General features: G+C 38.4%; 1 protein-coding gene across 6 annotated transcripts in view; it reads left to right on the top strand.

Moving 5' to 3' along the window:
* The window catches only part of ppp2r5eb (protein phosphatase 2, regulatory subunit B', epsilon isoform b), a 41,303-nt gene extending 32,570 nt beyond the window's left edge, over window positions 1-8,733 (top strand). For all 6 annotated transcript variants that reach the window (XM_054613403.1, XM_054613402.1, XM_054613400.1 and 3 more), the window contains exons 3-14: window positions 135-331; window positions 1,234-1,335; window positions 2,717-2,809; window positions 2,956-3,086; window positions 3,797-3,856; window positions 5,150-5,258; window positions 5,747-5,800; window positions 6,075-6,125; window positions 6,212-6,331; window positions 6,472-6,599; window positions 7,587-7,688; window positions 8,598-8,733. In XM_054613403.1, the coding sequence (XP_054469378.1) occupies window positions 135-331; window positions 1,234-1,335; window positions 2,717-2,809; window positions 2,956-3,086; window positions 3,797-3,856; window positions 5,150-5,258; window positions 5,747-5,800; window positions 6,075-6,125; window positions 6,212-6,331; window positions 6,472-6,599; window positions 7,587-7,688; window positions 8,598-8,697 (1,247 nt within the window). In that variant the 3' untranslated portion in view covers window positions 8,698-8,733. The remainder of the gene's footprint in view (window positions 1-134; window positions 332-1,233; window positions 1,336-2,716; window positions 2,810-2,955; window positions 3,087-3,796; window positions 3,857-5,149; window positions 5,259-5,746; window positions 5,801-6,074; window positions 6,126-6,211; window positions 6,332-6,471; window positions 6,600-7,586; window positions 7,689-8,597) is intronic.
* Window positions 8,734-19,119: the final 10,386 nt, after the last annotated feature.

The raw sequence follows: 19,119 nt of genomic DNA, 5'->3' as shown, positions 1-19,119 counted from the left end.
ACCTCTATAAAAGTCAGAAACCTCACATTTATTTCTGCACAAATTTAATCGTATTATCTCTCTCTCGCTCTCTCTCTCTCTCTTTCTCTCTCGCTCTCTCTCTCTCTCTCTGTGCGTTTGGTTTGTGCGCCCAGACGTGCCGGCGCCGGAGCAGCCGGAGCTGTTCCTGAAGAAGCTGCAGCAGTGCTGTACTGTCTTTGACTTCATGGACACGCTGTCGGACCTCAAGATGAAGGAGTACAAGCGCTCCACGCTCAACGAGCTGGTGGACTACGTGACCGTCAGCCGGGGCTACCTGACGGAGCAGGCCTACCCCGACGTCGTCAAAATGGTGAGGAGGATGAGGAAGAAGAACACATGCATTTAACATACGCAAGGAACTCACACAGGTCTTTAGAAAGAGACCCAAATGTCTCAATGAGATCAGGTGTTGTTTCAGAAGGGAGTTCCATTCCCAAGTTGTTGTACAAACATCTAAATTATTTCTTAGTCCAGTGATTACCAGCATTTATTTTGCTCCCTTCACATTTTTCACTCTCTGTGGCCTTGATTGTCACTGCAATGTGTGAAAGTCCTGCACATCTATGGAAACAGAACAATCATAGCTGGAAAGAGAGAGAACTCAAACATGTATTTTGTGCAGAATAACACATTTATAATGACATATATTTAGAAAAAAGCAAAAGAAAAAAGATTTTCTGTGCTTTTTTGGAAAACACTGAAATCTATAAATGTGCAAGTTATCAAGCATCTACAAGTGTTTCCAGTGTAGGAAAAAGAAAAGGAGGCTCCACTTGCTATACATATTGACCTATTAACCTTTTTACAGCCTCCTCTGTTCTGTGTAAACCACCTGCAGTTCAGTCCAAGTTTCACTGATTTGTTGTCACATGACTGTTGGTCTCAGCTGAGTCAATCATGGCTTCCTGGTTACGCTGAGAACCTCCGAATTTTATGTTTTTTACAGGATTAATTCAAATCAAACGGTTTATTTGGTACAAGATTTTAAATGAGGCACGTAAAATGATGTATCACCATTTTAGGCCTCTTTATGGTTTACTTTTCAGACGAAAGTCTGGACTATAAGAAAATAGAAATGACCTGAACTCTATCCTGAAGGCAACAAAATGATTATCATGTATGATTAGGACTTGTCAGAGTGCATCTTCTGGACCTCACACACAAACTTCTCATTGATTGAATGTTCATCTCTCTCCTTGTGTTTGGCTCCAGGTGTCTCACAACATATTCCGGACCCTTCCGCCCAGCGACAGTAACGAGTTTGACCCCGAGGAAGATGAGCCAACGCTCGAGGCCTCCTGGCCACACTTACAGGTAAAACACAGCCGCAAAGAAAAGTGTGTGTGATCACCAATTAAAACTTATCTTGTTTGTTTAATTGGTGCACAAAACGGACGACTTTTAGGTGCAGTTAGGTGATATATCTTCTGTTATCCATCCGCACTTAATTTCTCTGCAGCGTATATTGCAGGTTGCCAGATACTTTCTGTTAGCACAGCCTTTAGTCACTGAACTGGCACGATTGTACCAAACCTGGCAACCTCACCGTGATATTTTCTACCACCCTGATGGAGGCAAAAAACTTAGAGATCCAGTCTTTATGCTAATCCAAATTAGAGTGGGAGAGTTTTAAATCTGTCCCAGAATGTTGAATGACTTCAGAACCTTCAGCATCATCGGTGCCACTGACCTGGTGGTTGTATTATTATTATTATTATTATTATTATTATTATTATTATTATTTTGTTACACTTATTTGTGTCAATACATATCATTAATACATTTCTTTCTTTTCTGCTATTTAAACATTTTGACACATTTTTTAAATACATTTCTATCTTTCATCTACAGAAAACACATGTTATATGTTGCTGTATATGTTCTTAGACAATTAAGTTTACTTTATTTAAAGAAAATCCATCTTTATCCAACAACTTTTTGTTCTTATTGAGTTCATGAATGACCTTTTTCCATACGTAATATGTCCTTTAATGTTTCAAACGGCTTCGGGAGATTACAATTTTTTCCAACTCCTTGTTATTTATTTTGAGGGCTGTAATTCTCAGGATCCAAAAGGGATATAATTCCTCCTGGTGGTTTTATTAGGCTCCTGGGGGTCTGGTGGGTTTTGTATCGGGTCCAGTTTTTAGAGCCAGCCTCTCTGGTCGCTTCCCCCCCTCCTCATCGTATCCCTGCTGCCCGGGACTCCTTTAGAAACGAGATGCAAATCTCAAGGAGAAGCTTCCTGGTAAAAAAAAAAAAACTTTTTTGTTCTCTCTCATTTGCATGTTTTTTCTAAAGTCATAAACAAATATTTCTTCCCAAAACAAAACCTGTTTATTTCCCCACATGCTGGCTAATCCAGACCTTTTTTTAACGTGGATAAATCCACTTTACGCTCTACCTCTTGTGACCTTTTGACCTTTCTCTTTTATCTGTTTAAGCTTATGGGCTCTCGTTTCTTTGTATTTTTTATCAGCTTGTTGTTGTACAGCAGGAAGTTTGACTCTAGTTTCTGTCCAAATTTATCAGTAGTTCACTAATTGAATTTAAAACTGATCACGCACAAACTGCGCCAGATGTTTCTGCACAGCAGCTTATCAAAGAACATTGTAGCAGTTTTTTTGTTCTAATTTCAACAACTCTCTCTCTCTCTTTGTCCCTCCTTCCTCCATCCTTCTTCTTCTCTCTCCAGTTGGTATACGAGTTCTTCATCCGGTTCTTGGAGAGTCAGGAATTCCAGCCCAGCATTGCCAAAAAGTACATAGACCAGAAGTTTGTCCTACAGGTGAGTCTCTGAGTCCGTCTGCTGGTGAAGCTTCACATATCTTCTACATATCTGTCATCTCTCTCTCTGGTTCTGATGATTGATTCATCTTCTCGTCTGTGTTCCTCCTCCTCCTCCTCCTCCTCCTCCTCCTCTTCTTCGTCCAGCTCTTGGAGTTGTTTGACAGCGAGGATCCTCGGGAGAGAGACTACCTGAAGACAGTCTTGCATAGAATCTACGGCAAATTCCTGGGTCTGAGGGCTTTTATACGAAAACAGATCAATAATATTTTTCTACGGTGAGTTGACGTTAGTTGTTAAAATTTCTGCAAAAAGTTTGTGTTTATCTCTTATCTATCTATAATCAGAGGTTTCTTTGCAGCATATATCCACATTTATTGACTTTGACACATTTCAGCTTAGGTCCCTCCCCCCTTTTTAGTTTCATAAACAATATAAAGAGTTTTTCTGTGACTTAAATTTAATTATTACTTCCCAGGAATATAAGTATTTAACTGGGATTCATGGGAATTCTTGCCAAAAAATTATAAAACAAAACTGAGCACAATTAAATCAAATGTTCTGATATTATACTTTCATTTTCAAAAATAAATGTTTCCAATAATCTTGTGTCGCTTACCTTCATTTTATTATTAATAGAGATCAGGCAGGCAAAACAAAATGCATTGAATTCAGTCCGGGGGAAAAAAAACCTTTTTATTATTTTAAATTAAATATTAGAAGATGTGTGAAAGCACTCCTCTGTTTATTTAAATATGCAATAAGTGCAATAAATAAATCTTGTCCCAAAAATAAATGGATAATCGTGATCTCTATATTTATCACAATAATATGTATATTTATCATTTTGCACATAATCATGCAGTTTTATTTATAGTCCTCATTCGTTATGTTCGTTTAGAAATCACCTGTTTTTGCCTCTTTGCTCTTTTGTGCTTGTAGTTTAACTCCTGTCTCCTGTTCCTTTGTCTCCTCTCTGTCTCTACAGTTTTGTTTATGAGACGGAGCACTTCAACGGGGTGGCTGAGTTGCTGGAGATCCTGGGGAGGTATGTGGAGGCCTCCGACCCTCAGACACACATTTACACTCTGATAGCTGACGCCTTTATCCAGAGCCAAGAGCTCAAACCCTGTTTTTATTTAGTCCTAACCACATGGGGATGTTTTCATCTTTTCATTTAGTCGTTTGCTCTTTTAATGGAGATACAGATCTTTTTCAAGAGACACCCCAGAACACTAAAGATTGATAAGAAATGATGAAAACTCAAAAAGCAGAGTGTTAAAATCCTCTTTTTATGGAGCCAAAATCATCCGAGTAGAGAAGTTCAGGGAAGAGTCAGGAGCAGAGATTGACTTGCAGATAAGAAATAGATTAATCCTCTCAGCTCCACATCTCTTTAATCCATAAAAAAGACAGTTTATCAGCTTGGAGCCAGGAGACATACAGACAGGCCATTTTCAACACAGTGTTTGCTTCCATTTTTGATCAGAATAAATGAAATATATTTAAATTATAGCCCCATAATCCTCTTACAGCTACTTCTGTGCTCTTCAGTGTTCAATATAATATTTATGAAACCTTGACAATCAATTCTGGGGACATAAACTGAGGTTTTCAGACCTGAAAAGGTTCAGAATGAAGCCCAAACAACTGGTCACTTAGTTGGTTAACAAATAAAAATCACTGGAATCTCTCTTCAACTCGTTGATATAGAAAATACTGTCATGTGGTTTTGAGGGGGGCACATGCCAAAAATGTTTGTGAACCCACCACAGACGTGAAATATGAGGAATCACATTGTGATGTTTCTGATTCTTTTAATTTCCAAATATGGAAGTTGAGATTAAAGGTCAGAGAGGGATCGAGCCGAAAATAACAAACGAGATAAAAATAAAACGATAGTTTCAGAACATTTAGCCAAAAAAAACATACTCACACAAATGGCTCAAAGACTCTTACTGTTAGAGATCAAACTGGATCACTTTGGGCTTTAACAACTTTCTAAACTTAATATTTAATTGATAACCTCACAATCAGTCTGTTTTTACAGTTGGTCCTTCCACCAAAAGCTCTTGATTGAGCAATAAAAAGAAAGGATCTGACCATGTGGAGTCAAGTTACATCAGTTTTTTTTAGTTCATAGCAGAGGATCAACATTTCTGTCACATGTCTGTATTTGTCCTCGAGGCTTCATCCCTCGTATAAACAGTCTTCTTCATGTCTGCAGCTGATTGATCTTCCTCTCGCTTCCAGAGCGTCACAATGAAACTCTTTCATGTGTTCATGTTTAATTTATCTTCATGTGTTCTCCGTCTCTCTCTCTCTTTTCTCCCTCTCCCAGTATAATCAATGGTTTCGCTCTGCCACTGAAAGCGGAGCATAAACAGTTTCTGGTCAAAGTGTTGATCCCCCTCCACACTGTCAGGAGTCTGTCCCTCTTCCACGCACAGGTAACACACACAATGTCTTCATGTTTACATCTTTGACACCTGTGAACTCCCTGGATGTATAAAGTCCCCTAGAGATAATTAACATTAGTGTAAAACTAAACAGCTGCACAACCTTTTAGATCGTGTGTGTGTGTGTGTGTGTGTGTGTGTGTGTGTGTGTGTGTGTGTGTGTGTGTGTGTGTGTGTGTGTGTGTGTGTGTGTGTGTGTGTGTGTGTGTGTGTGTGTGTGTGTGTGTGTGTGTGTGTGTGTGTGTGTGTGTGTGTGACATTTCTGTACTTATAACGTTTTACTTTGCTCTTTAAAGTGATATTATTGTTTACGCTGCTGTCACAAAGACACCAGATGACTTTCGTTTCCCTCTACCGTCAAATTTATGTATGTGTCATACTGTGATAAGTTCTCAGAGTTATGTTCTCTCTGAGTTGCTGTTTCAAGCTAAGCTAAAGGGCTAATGTGCGTTCTAACATGTGCTCTCCTCTCCCTGCAGTTGGCGTATTGCATTGTACAGTTCCTAGAGAAAGACCCAACATTAACAGAACCAGTAAGTATCCTCTAAAACACAGAACAACTCCAGACACTTTCTTTGTTTGCTGACGTTAAACAGTTTAATCAACCAATCACTACCAGAGTAAATATGTCTGAAGTGGATATTTTGGGTGAAAGTAGCTGCTGTATAATCAGCCAGTCATATTGCCACTACAGGTGGATCAGAAGCGGTGCAGACAGCGCCTCACTGAGGTGTTTAATAGAAGTGAAAACAAATCAATTGGAGTAAAAGCACCGACGGTCATTCTGCGTCTCTTCCTCCTCCTCAGGTCATCAGAGGCTTACTGAAGTTCTGGCCAAAAACCTGCAGTCAAAAAGAGGTGAGAATGTTGTTTTCTTTTATTTAGTGTGTGCGTGTGCGTGTACGTGTGCGTGTGTAACGTTTCCCTCCTGTGCTGCGCTGCAGGTGATGTTTCTAGGGGAGCTGGAGGAGATCCTGGACGTCATTGAACCCACACAGTTCGTCAAGATCCAGGAGCCGCTCTTCAAACAGATCTCCAGATGTGTCTCCAGCCCACACTTCCAGGTCGGTAAAGGACTGATCCAGCTTCGTATTTAAGTGCTTTGTTGTACAGTTTAAGTGCTTTGTTGTACAGTTTGGTTTAAGAGGAACACTTCTATATATATATAATATTTAGAGGTTTACGGGTTGTGTTTGTGTCCCAGGTTGCAGAGCGAGCTCTGTACTACTGGAACAACGAGTACATCATGAGTCTGATCGAGGAGAACTCCAGCGTCATCCTGCCCATCATGTTCTCCAGCCTCTACAGGATCTCCAAAGAGCACTGGAACCCGTGAGTCCAGCTAAAAAGAAAACTCTGCACATTTTTACAGATAATCAATAATAAATCTGCAGGTTTCTTTGGGTTTAAAATGCTTTTAGTCTGATTTTTATGTTCCCACGCTAAGTCATGTGTTGTCGTTGGCTTTTTGCTGACCGGTCAGCCTCGTCAGCAGATCTCCTCGTGTGTTTTTTTTCTCATGTATGTGTTTTAACCTAAAGTACGCACTAAGCTCATTCTGCCACATGAGGACTCTTGTTTACTGAAAACACCGGAGAACAGCGTCTCTTTGCTGCAGTAAACAAAAAACGTTGTTTAGTGAATGAGACAAATAATTCCAAGTGGAAAAGAGTGAAAACGTGTCTTCTAAATAAATCTGTGATGTCTTCAGTCGACTACATTTACCATCAGCATCGATTGGACACATTAAAAAGGGGGTGAATTTTCTCTTTAATGCGGTTCAATATTAGGGAGTTTTACATGAATTTGAATGGACAGAATATTTACACTTTTATTATGAATTAACGATCTGATAAAGAGGATGCTGCTTGTAGAATTGCACAAATATTTCACTTAAATAACAACTTTTAGGAGGGAAACCTTTTGAATGAATGTGCGGGAAAACTTTATTTTTGCACAAAATATACTTATTATTGACACTGATGAGGTTTAAAGTACCTTTTCATAATCAGATGTAGGACCACTGTTTCATAATCTTGAGCCTTTTTAAGGATAGGAAGCAAGGAAACGAGGGAAGAGGAGTGCCGTTTCCTTTCCTGATAGAAAATCTAAAAAAATATTAAAATTTTAAAATCACATACAAACATTTCAAAGCATAATATGCACCAGATGTATTAATAATTATTAATAGTATAAATAAGTAATAAATGTAGCCTACAAGCTCCTCTTCTCTTTAGTAACGGTTATAGAGGCTGTTAATCTGGATGCTTACGTCGTCCCTCGTGACCTTTGACCCCTCTCTGTGCCCCCTCCTCACAGGGCCATCGTGGCGCTGGTCTACAACGTACTGAAGGCCTTCATGGAGATGAACAGTACCTTATTCGACGAACTCACAGCCACTTACAAGTCGGACCGCCAGCGGTGAGGAGCTGCTCTCATTCACATCTTCATCTCAGTCATCGATAATGTGAATAATGAAAGTGTTCATCACTCTGCACCAACATCAGGGTTCACATGAGGAGGGAACTTTCTATCTTACAGAGACAGTTTGTGAAGCTTTTAGTAGATGTTTCTCTGTGGACTTTATATTTCACTGTACTATGAAGTCCTGCACCTCTATGGAAACGTCACAATTATGGCTAGAATAAGAGAGAACTCAACAATTGGACACAAAAGCCTTGTTTTTTGAACACAGGAAGTGTAAACGTCTTCCGCCACAATATTTTGATTATTGTGGACAAGCTAAGATTAAAAACCAAACGTCAAACATGAACACAGCTTTTGTATCCAACTAACTCATTTAAACTTATCTTTTTAAATCAGAAACTGTTTATTTTATGAACGTTTGCTCGAAACAAGGAGCTTGACTTGGTGATTGATGATAATAAACACAGTGCAATTACATAAAGACATAATTAAAAATATTAAATTTGTACAATGGAATATGACAAACAAACAAGTTGAGTATGCAAAAATAGGGTCTGTTATTAAAGTGTTAAATGTCTGTTTAAAGTGTGCAGTTTATTGTGGACTTAAGAGAAAACTGCTGTAATAATAATAATAATAACTTTATTTATATAGCACCTTTCACATCAAAATAAAGGCAAAATAAAAACAGAAAGATTAAAAATAACTTTTGATACACCAAGAACAAACTAAGAAATAAAGTAAATACGTAATATAATAATTCAAATAATAAAATAGAGGAGTTAGTCATGATGCACAGTTGTGTTGACCTCATCCTCTGAATAAACCAGAAGTTTGAAACCAGGCTTCAGCGTCTCAAACACATAAATAGAAACTCGTCCTCGTGTTTGTTTTTCTCTCCAGTGAGAAGAAGAAGGAGAAGGAGCGGGAGGAGCTCTGGAAGAAGCTGGAGGACTTGGAGCTGAAGAGGGGCCTTAGGAGCGACGGCATCATCCCGACTTAACGAAGACAGCGCCCGCTCCCCTCTGCCCCCCCACCCCTAGCCCCCCCTCCCCCTGTGACTCCCCCTCCCCTCCATCCTTACCCCGACTCCCCCACATCAGCCATGTCTGCCCAGAGCTCCGAGGAATCCCCGATACAGGCCACCGTCTTCGGATGGACACGGAGCGCCCGCTGGTTTCTTAATAGTTTTTTTGTTTATTTCTTATGTTTTGTTTTATTTTTTCCTCCTGTGTTTGTGCGACTTACTTTACAGTAGATTCATCACGTCTGTTTTCATTATTTCAACAGCACTGTAAATAATTATTTTTTTCTTTTTCTTTTTTTTCCCCTTAAACTGATATTATTGCAAACGGATAAACAAAAACAATAATAATAAAAAAAAGGAAGAAAAAAATAGAAAATGACTTGTGTGTGAGGGGGAATTAAACAACAACAAAAAAAACACTTTTGGACTGTAGGACGTGAGACGAACTCTTGGAAAACAAAAAAACAACAAAAAAAGAGAAGATAGATTTTACTCTTCATCCCGCTCTTCTTCAGTACTGTCCCGTGTGTAACTTTTATTTTCCTGCTCCTCCTCTTTGCTCCTCCTCTCGTTGCCTCCACCTTTCTGTCTCCTTCCTCTCTAATGGTGCATCTGTCATTTCTGCCCCCCGTGTGGGACGTCCGGACTGATAATGGTTCCCCCCCTCCCCCTTTAAGGTTCCTCTCTGGCCCTGCCCACCTGTCTACAGGGTCTCCTTGTTTTAAACAGGAGGAAAAAAACTGAACAAAAACACACATTTAAAAACATCAGGAACTTCCTCAGACACACAACCCATCTGTGAGTGCGTTTACATGGGATTTCATGGGAGAGTTTAATGTACGGGTATTAAATGTACTTATTTTTATTCTTTAATCTGTTATCTACATTTATTTCCCTCAAAACTACATCAATAATTAAAAAGAACCTCATTACTGCATAAAAAACAAGTGAGGTGTTTTACTACTACAGATCCCAGGGTTTAGTTTAAAATCACACAATCTAATCTTAAGCAGTCACATCGTATTTCCTGTGGCTGTTTCACAATAAAAGCCACCACATTTGAATGATGCAGCTGTATGAAATCAATCAATCAATCAATCAATCAATGGGTGAAACTTCTGTCAGTGAGATAAAGTTACCAGTTGAACATGCACTCATCGAATTGCAGACTCTGCTCCAAACAATGAAACTGCTATAGAGGTATTTTCAGAATGTAAATAAACTGATTGATTTTTGCATAAATATTCAATATAAATCACATTTGGGGTTTGAAATAGTTTCTTCCACCACTGTGTGCCGGATTAGAGGTATTTTGATTTTACTTTGGCGCCACCTGGTGGTCTGCAAACAAAGTCTACACGATACAAAAATACATATGATTGTATTAACACAATGAATTAACAAACTGATGTAGCAAATGACAAACAAAATAAATATATTGAATTCAAGCGTTAATTAATCTAATGTCAAGTTTTTTACACAAATGCTTTTTAATTCTTAAAGCCGAGCGTCTCGTCCTGTTCTGCTGTTTTTGTGGACGAGTTCACATCTTGGTCGTTTAATTTAACTTTTATTTTGTTGAAACTCTTCGGTGATGCAGCTCACACATATAAACTCATATAAAGGAGAATATCCACATGTAAACGCACTCCATTCATATCCTCCAAAAAATACAAAGAACAAAAAGATGGACTCCTTCTCATCCAGTTGATTATCTTTCCTCCTTTTTTCTTCCATCTTTATTCTTTTAAACCTTTTTGCCCCCTCCCTCTCTCCCTCCTTACCTGCCACACCAGGTGTCCCAGGTATCAGTCTGGTACTGGTACCCTCCGGCCATAATGGGGGCTTTTCAAAATAAAACACAAACAAAAACAAAATAAATCTTCAGAGGAGACTAAAAAAAAACCTTCCTCCTGTTGTGAAAAGACGAGCGGCCCTGCCTCACCTCCACCTCACTCCTCCACCTCCTCCCCCTCCGCCCACCGGGAGGGATGGGGGGGTTGTGTTGACTTCACAGTATTACATCAACAACAAAGGACGACCCTGTACATTGTTATTGAATGCAGTACACTGATTATCTTGTATCTTGTAGTAATTTAGCCTATGTTTTTTGCTTAGGAGTCTGTGGAGAGGAGTATCCAGTATATAAAGAGGTATTATGGAACAACACTTCCTGGTATTTATGATAGTGTTTCTCCCCCCCCACCCTCCCCCTTTTTTCTTCCTCTCTGTCTCACTCCTTCCCCTTCTCTTGGTTTTTATCTCATTTTTTGGATATTTTGATGAAGTTTCTTTTGACCATTTGGATATATTTTTTTTAGTTTGGGAGGGAGGGAGGAAGGGAGTCAGAGGGAGGGAGGGGGAGGTCCACGGAGCAGACCACTTTGTCTCGTTAAAAAATAAAACCTCCCCCCTCCTCCCTCGCAGAATTAATGTGCTTTAGAACGGCCCGGATATGATATGATTTCAAAACTGAGAAGAAAAAAAAAAGACAAAAAAGGGTTGGAGAAATACAAATGTTTAATTATTTTAAAAAATAAAGAGATATTAAATTAAACCTGTTTTGTGATAAAGCCCAGATGCTGGATTGCTTTATTTACTGGGTTCACAGGGTGTGTGTGAGTGTGTGTTTGTGTGTTTGTTTGTGAGTTCAACCTGAAACATTCATATATGTGTGTGTGTGTATATATATATATAAATATGTAGAAATAGAGCTATTTGAACAAAAGTAATTTGATTTTCTTATTTTTTATTAAAAAAATAGAGAAACTACAGAACTATTAAATGTAGATTTTATTTTCTTACTTGGGACAAAAAGTTTAAGAGAAACATAATTAATAATCCGGTGTTTTTCTATATTATTCATATTGTCAACAAATCCAGTGAAAAGACCAAAAAAGCAACAATGTGTCTCCCAACACTTCCTGTCTGTGGCTCTCAGCTCCAAACTCACTGGTTCCTCCTGAAGACATGAACCTTTAATAATAATAATAATAATAATAATAAACTTCATTTTAACTCGATCAAAGAATTCAGCCCAGCAGATAGACAGTCATTTAAAAAAGAAAATGAGAAAATAAAAAGAATATAGATGTTCAAGGGAATTTTGAAGAAAAGAATATCAAGAATAATAAACATTTGAAAATTAGTAAAAAAAAAAAAAGACAAATTTATTAAATGCTATCGCTTACATTTTTTAAAGTTTGTTGACTTTAAAACAAATAAATACTTGTATCAGTAATTTCCCAAAACAGCTGCTCACTTTAGATTTTAACAAACAAACAAACGGCAATAGTGCATTTGTTGAGGACTATTTTCTGCGCCATCAGTGTGATGATGATGATGGTGATGATGATGAAGGAACAACAGTGATGTGTTTTAATGGAGCTCTAAGAGACATCGGGATGCTTTGAGTCTGAAAAACAAGAACAAGAAAAAATAAACTACCTTAAATTAAGTCAAATTTAGGAGGTTCAGAGAATAAATGACCAGCGTCTCACGAAAGTATTTTGTTGCATTACAATCAGGAATATATATATATATATATTTTTTTTAGGGGGATTTTATGGAATGGACATAAACAAATTGGTGAATTTCAGTTCAATTAATGATTTCAAAACCTGAAAACCAAATATTTATTTTATTTTCACTTTTATTCTTTTAAAACTTCTCTAACTGAATCAAACTTGTGACAAAACAGTAAAAGACGGTTTGCATCTTCTTCCTCTCCATAAAAGTCACACTTTCCTCTGTTATGCTAAAATGTAAAATAGCTCCCAGATGAAAACAGCTGTGATGTCACAGATGTGGATCAACATGAGTTCTCCCGACCAATCAGAGAGCAGGAGGAGGAGACCAGGTTGCCTCCACACAGGTGTGCTGATGAGCTCTGCAGGGCGATGAGAGGATTGAAACAAAAAGGATTTAAATCATAATGAGATCGAGGAGAGAGGAGGAAATGATTTCACTGCAGAGACGTTTGTGAGGATGTTTCAGAGGAGGAGCAGAGTCTGCAGGAGGAGGAGCAGAGTCTGCAGGAGGAGGAGGAGAGTCTGCAGGAGGAGCAGAGTCTGCAGGAGGAGGAGGAGAGTCTGCAGGAGGAGGAGAGTGAGGTTGGACTGTTTCACTTTTTACATTTGACCCTAACATCAGACAGAACTGTTCTTCTGCTTCATGATGTTTCAGTTTAACTTGAGTTCATGCTCAGTAAGAACAGAATATACATGTGGACATTAAACGTGTTAAAAACCAATCAGAGACTTCATTCCTGAAATAATAATTATTAAATGTCTCTTATTAACCCGTTACCTATCCGAGGCACACCCAGAGTCAATGGAAAGCTGTTCTGGAACCATTTGGAGTACCTGCATGGTTTGGTCTCTTTTGAAAGGTAACACTCTGAAGTTCTTTCCCAACAGAATCACTCTTAGTGCGACTGGCATCGAGTAATAGAAGTTTGAACACACTGAAGTAGAAGGTTTTTATTTCCGCCTCAATATTCTTTTGCAAACAGATGCCTGCAGATGAGACTTATGAGCTGGAAAACACAATGTGACCACAGCATGAAGCCTTACCGAGTCCCAGTTCAGATGTGATAACAATACCACAGAAAATGAATATTTTACATGTGTCTTTCTAAGGGTATGTTTAGGCCATTTGGAGACTCCAAAGGACCCTTGGTAACCATGGTCACTTACCTAGGCTAAAAGGCTACGAGTGTTGAACTAATGAAAGAGGTATCCTATCCCATCATAAACACATTATAGTGCTTTTTCCCCTCACTGAAAATAAACTTTGTGCATATAAAAGAGTCAAAACAAGTGCTGTGGTGGAAAAGCAGTTTATATGAAAAGTAACAAACTATTACATTTACACAATTTACAATTATACCTTTTACAGGTTAATCCAGTGGTGTATAAAGTACCCAAAAGCCATGCTTGAGTAAAAGTAAAGATACCTTCCTGGAAAATGACTCCAGTAAAAGTGAAAGTCACCGATTAGAATACTACTTGAGTAAAAGTCTTAAAGTATCTGATATTTACTGTACTTAAGTATCAAAAGTAATTTTCTGATATTAAATGTACTTAAGTATTGAAAGTAAAAGTACAAGTAAATGCTGTTAATAAAAAAGCAAAGGGTCAGAATTTTGAGAATTATGAAGTTTATTCTTTTAAGTGCTGTGGCCACCATGACCAAGGACAAGGAGTGTGATCCATCCAGGAGCAACAATAACAACATAATATATTGTACATAAGGATACTTTTGCATCTACTATGAACTTATCATCATAATTCTCAGAAAAGCAATATGACACTATGGAGGAGTTGTAACAGTGCGTTTATCAGTATGCTCATTCCGACCAGAGGGTGTAGAGGGCAAATGCATAATACTGTGTTCAGCAAAAAATATCAACTTGATGCATCAGGTCAGGTCTCCTGCTGAGGTCCTGAACCTCCATCAGATGATGTGAAAATAAAGAAACAACAGTTAGTCATTTACAAAACTAGACAAAACTTTTCCATCTTCTCTGCATTCTACTTTTTTACACCGTTGAACCGTTGAAACGTTGAACCGTTGAACCGTTGCCTCTGCTCTCTGCGTCTCCATCACGCTGAACACACAGTTCACTGCTTCTTCTTCAAAACTCTAAAAACACACTTTGGCCTTTTACAGGACGTCCTGGTTGTGGCTTTAAAGCAGATTGAGTGTTGCAGTACTCCAGTCCGCCACCAGAGGGCAACAAAGGCCTGCAGGCCAGAGAGGTTTAAATATTTAATAATAAAACTTATAAGAATTGATCCTAAACTTTGCTTTATGAGTCAAAACATCTCAGATAAAGAATCTAAAGTGTTCGAAAATAAGAACTACAATTATTTCTACTACAAAAATAATAACGTATCATATGCAATACTTATTACTTATTTTACTGATTTTATCTTACTTTTATTGCTATTGGGTTTAACACTATTAGTATTACTTCTTAGACAATTTATATTCATTACTTTGTTTATATATGTTTATATTTTTTACTCTATTTTTTCTTCTTTGTCTTTTTTTTACATTTGATAAATCTCTGGCACAATAATTATTATATTATATCTCATATTATTTCACCTACAGATGTGTTGACGGGATCAGATTTGTTATTTTGAGTTGAATAAAGATCAATAACCATTTGAAGTGATAACCTGGAACTGAGTTACTGTCGATCTTTTCATCTAACGTGGATGTAAACCCTTTTATAATTAGTCCGTTTCAGATGTAATATCTGATTCAGCTCTAAGACAAGAATACAAAATGTGTCCAAATATCATCCAAACTCTGCAGCTTGTGTTCCAATAAACAAACCAGCACACAGTTTATTCTGCCAGAAACAGAATAAGTTTTTCCCCAAAGCATAGTTCTTCAAATGCAGTACGCCAGGAAGTTCCAGGACGTTCTACTACATCCGGCCACATTTTGCAGTTTGCAAGCCGGCATGATTTTCTGGCTATTCTTACCCACAATCCTTTGCAGAGCGGATATATGAGCCAGACAGTCTATAGTGGACCTTTAGTCAAAGAGAAAAACAATACAAAAAAAAGGTTCTTCTGTCACCAGGCCACTGATGCAGCATCTCATTCTGGTTGTACTCAAGAAGTCCAACGTCTTAATAAGAATCACCGTTAAGATAGAAAGCAAACAAACAAGCTTCCTCTCTCTAGCTCTGATTAAAAACCATCCTCTTCCTGGTGGATCACCTGACACCAACACACCTGCTTCAGTTTATCATTTCACCTCCAATGCATGAGTGTCAACAACACCAAATACAGAAATGACTAATAATAAAGTAATCAACCTAATGAATACCTCCCACAGGGTAATGAGGAAGTAACGGAATGCACACTGCATGGAACAGAACACACAGTTACTGAAAGTAAGAAGCAGGTGTGTCTGCAGTGGAAGCTGTGTGGGTGGAGGAGAGCTGATGGAGCGTTCATCTCATTAAGATCACCCGTCAGCAGAAGACTCTTCTTCTTAAAGGACTCGTCCACGTTTAATTACTGGAAACCTCTGAACGCCTCAGCGCTCATTCTGCTTCATCCTCTTCATGAAAGAAACCCTGTGACACGCTGAGAGGAACGTCATGATTAATTCAATCAGAGACGATGATCCGGCTGATTAAACACCGACTGTATGAAAAACCTTTAACAGTTTGAAACGTTTATTAAAACCGGTTTAATTTAACCTTTGAGCTTCACTTCTCTCTCATTAGTTCTTTTAACAGAAACAATGAATGTGTTTTTCGTGTAGAAATCATCACTGTTGGTTTTATTTTAGTAAATATGATTCTCTGGAAGTGTTAATGAAAAGACTGACTCTGGTTATTATTTTAATATTATTTATTCAGTTGTGAGTCGTGTCCTCTTTCTGTCACGCTTTTATTTTGTAGTACAAAGTTCCCCTCATCCTGTTTCTGAGGCTCCTCCACTTAAATAAGAAGAAAAATGTATGTAAAATCAAGAATTTTGTCGTACTTTGATGTCACATGGGAAAGTAACTCTTGGATAAAAACACTGTTGGGCCTGGGTGGTCTGTAGATTATTACAATGATCACTGGATCCTTAGAGTTCACTATAAAACCAAGATGTCCAAATGAAGTGAAGGAGCTATGTAGAATGGTGTTGCCTGACAGCCGGGGTTGATGGAGATGTGTAATCAGAGAACTACAGTCTCCCTGCGACAACCAGGTCTCTGTGATGATAAAAAAAAGTCTAAATTATTGAAATGAATAAAATCCAGAGCTAAGAACGACTTATTATTTAGGGATCTGATATTTAAAAGACCAACATTGACAGGCTTGTGATCATGAGCATGAGGTAGCAAAGGTTGGATGGTGTTCTTGTAGTGAGCACCTGAGGGTGGAGATGATGGTGGTAGTGAGAGTCTCCATCCTGTTGGCAGTAGCTGTGATGAGGACCTGTTAGGGAGCTCTGATGTGATTCCGGGTGCTGCGGTTGTGACGAAGAGGAAGAGGAAGAGGAAGAGGGGGGTGTGGGATGTTAGCAGTCACTGCTGCACCGTATGCTGCAGATTGGCTGAAAGCATGTGTCTGCCCCTCTTGTTGGGATGGATCCCGTCTCTTTTAAACATGGAGGCATGACCCCAGAACAGGTCAACACTGTCAATAAAGCTCATGCTGTGGATCCTGCAGGTGGACTGTAGCCAGGTGTGAGACTGAGGAGTCTGCTGAAGCGCTCTGGTCCATGACCAAGAGTGAGGATGGGACCGGATATAATATATAAAGTACAATGAAGAAATACTCTGTAAGTAAAGGTCCTGCTTACAAAGCATACTCGTAATCCTATAAAATAATAATGTAAACGCAAAACCTTGTTCTGGTTTAAAAACTAATGATCGGTTTAATTCCAATATGTCAGCTTTTTAAAAATCAACATGGCTCAGATCAAAATTTTATTTCAAAATAAAACTCCTGGTCTCTACTCTGAGGTGATTTGCTGCCACTGCGCCTCATAGTGAGACTGGAGTCTTGTATCTAACTGGATTAGAATGAGTCCTAACATCTGTCATAAAGGAATGTATAAAAATAAGACTTCTCTTCTGATTAATAAAACAAAATCTGACTTTTACAGAGAAATGTGTAGCTTTGTGTAGAAACCTTAAGCATAAAGTCAATAACTGTTGTCATGGACCAAATATATATTTTTTTGCCCATATTTTGAAAAAGACAATATTCCTATTAAGCTGGTTACATGGCTCATGAAAAAGGAAAATTCTACTAATATTCCAATTTACATGCAGCAGTTCATACTGTGGTTAACTTAACCAGAGCTGGAGTTGTTGTTCACTCTTTACTTCCTTCAACCACCTTCTTGGTCAACGTTACGACATGTGTGCAAAACCCAAAACCTGTTCAATATGTCAGAATGATTAGAATTAGGAGTGTTTCTCCTTCTGAGCAGAAATGTAGGAGAATACTGAATAACAGCGTAATATTAGTGTGCGTGTAGACGTAGTCAGTGTTTACTGTGTGTGTGAGCCTCCATCCATCATTATGTAGACTGTGTGATGCACTGATCTCATACCATGTGACTTTCTATAACACTCGATTTACACTTTGTATATTTATTTGCACGTAAAATGTTAAATGACGATTTTAATTTGTCTCTGGTTCCAGACGGTGAACATTCATTTTGTTTTTAGTTTGTTTCACTCACTTCCTGCTGTTCACTCTTTTTATTTCCAAGTTATCAGTTTGTTAAATTATAATGTCGTGTTTTTGTGTGAAGCCTTCGTCGCTGCAGCAGCTTGTGATTTATGCCGATAAGGCAGAAAGTATTTTCAGACTGAACTTCTGGCTCAGTTCATTTAATTAAATTAAATTAAATAAAGTTTAATTCATTTGGACGATCTGGTTTCAATCTGGTCTGAGATCATTTGGTACAGATCTAGTTTTTGTTTTTTAACTTTTGAACACTTTTTTACAGGAAAACTTGTTTTCTTCTTCGTCTCCTCTCTCCTTGTTTCATCTCTTCTTTCCTCATTTCCTTCTCTTCTCCTTTTCTCTTTTCTCCTCTCCTTTCTTTCTCTCATTGTGTCTCTCTTTCCTCTCCTTTCCCTTTGGTTTCCTCCTCTCCTTTTTCCTTATCTTCTTTTTCCCTCTTGTCTCCTACTCCCCTCATTTTCTCGTACACTCATCTGTTGTTTCCTTCTTTCCTCTCCTCTTCTTGTCTCTCATCTCCTTGTTTCCTGTTATCAATGTTTCCTCTAATGCTCGTTCTTCTCTCCTCTCCTCCCTCTTCCTTTTTTCCTCCTCATCTCCTTGTTTCCTCCTGCCCTTTGTTTCTTCTCTCCTCTCCTCCTTTTCTAGCCAGAATCCTTACACGATCATCTTTCCTTTTTTTGTTTTTTAATAAAACAAATTGTCCCATCTGTTCCTTTAGATTCTCCTAAATGTTTAATTTAATTATTTATTACTTTTCCTCCTGTATCCAGATGGAGAGTTAAATAATCCCAGTCAACATAGCAGACGCTGTGACAGAACTCGGCTTGTTTATTAGGAAAGGAAACGAGGAGGCCAGAAGATGCTGGAAATCCACCAAGGACTCTAAACATCCATTTCGTCTGTTTCAAGGCAGCACAGCTAAATATTTAACTGGACTTAATGCACCATGCTGAGAAAACAAACTGTCGAAGGTGTCGTTTTAAAGCCGACATCACCTCTGGAATAGTTTCTCTCCTCGCTCGTTGGAGGAACAGGAAACCTCCTCACCCATAAATCCAGAGGCTTGTTCATGCACAGGTGCTCTCACATGGACCGGTGCACAGGTGTGAACTGGTGTGAACTGGTGTGAACTGGTGATGTTTTTCATGGTGTTTGTTTTGTTTAATTGTCAC

Source organism: Anoplopoma fimbria, chromosome 15, assembly GCF_027596085.1.
Source record: "Anoplopoma fimbria isolate UVic2021 breed Golden Eagle Sablefish chromosome 15, Afim_UVic_2022, whole genome shotgun sequence".
NCBI classification, from domain to species: Eukaryota; Metazoa; Chordata; class Actinopteri; order Perciformes; family Anoplopomatidae; genus Anoplopoma; species Anoplopoma fimbria.
This window is presented reverse-complemented; position numbering and strand designations above follow the sequence as displayed.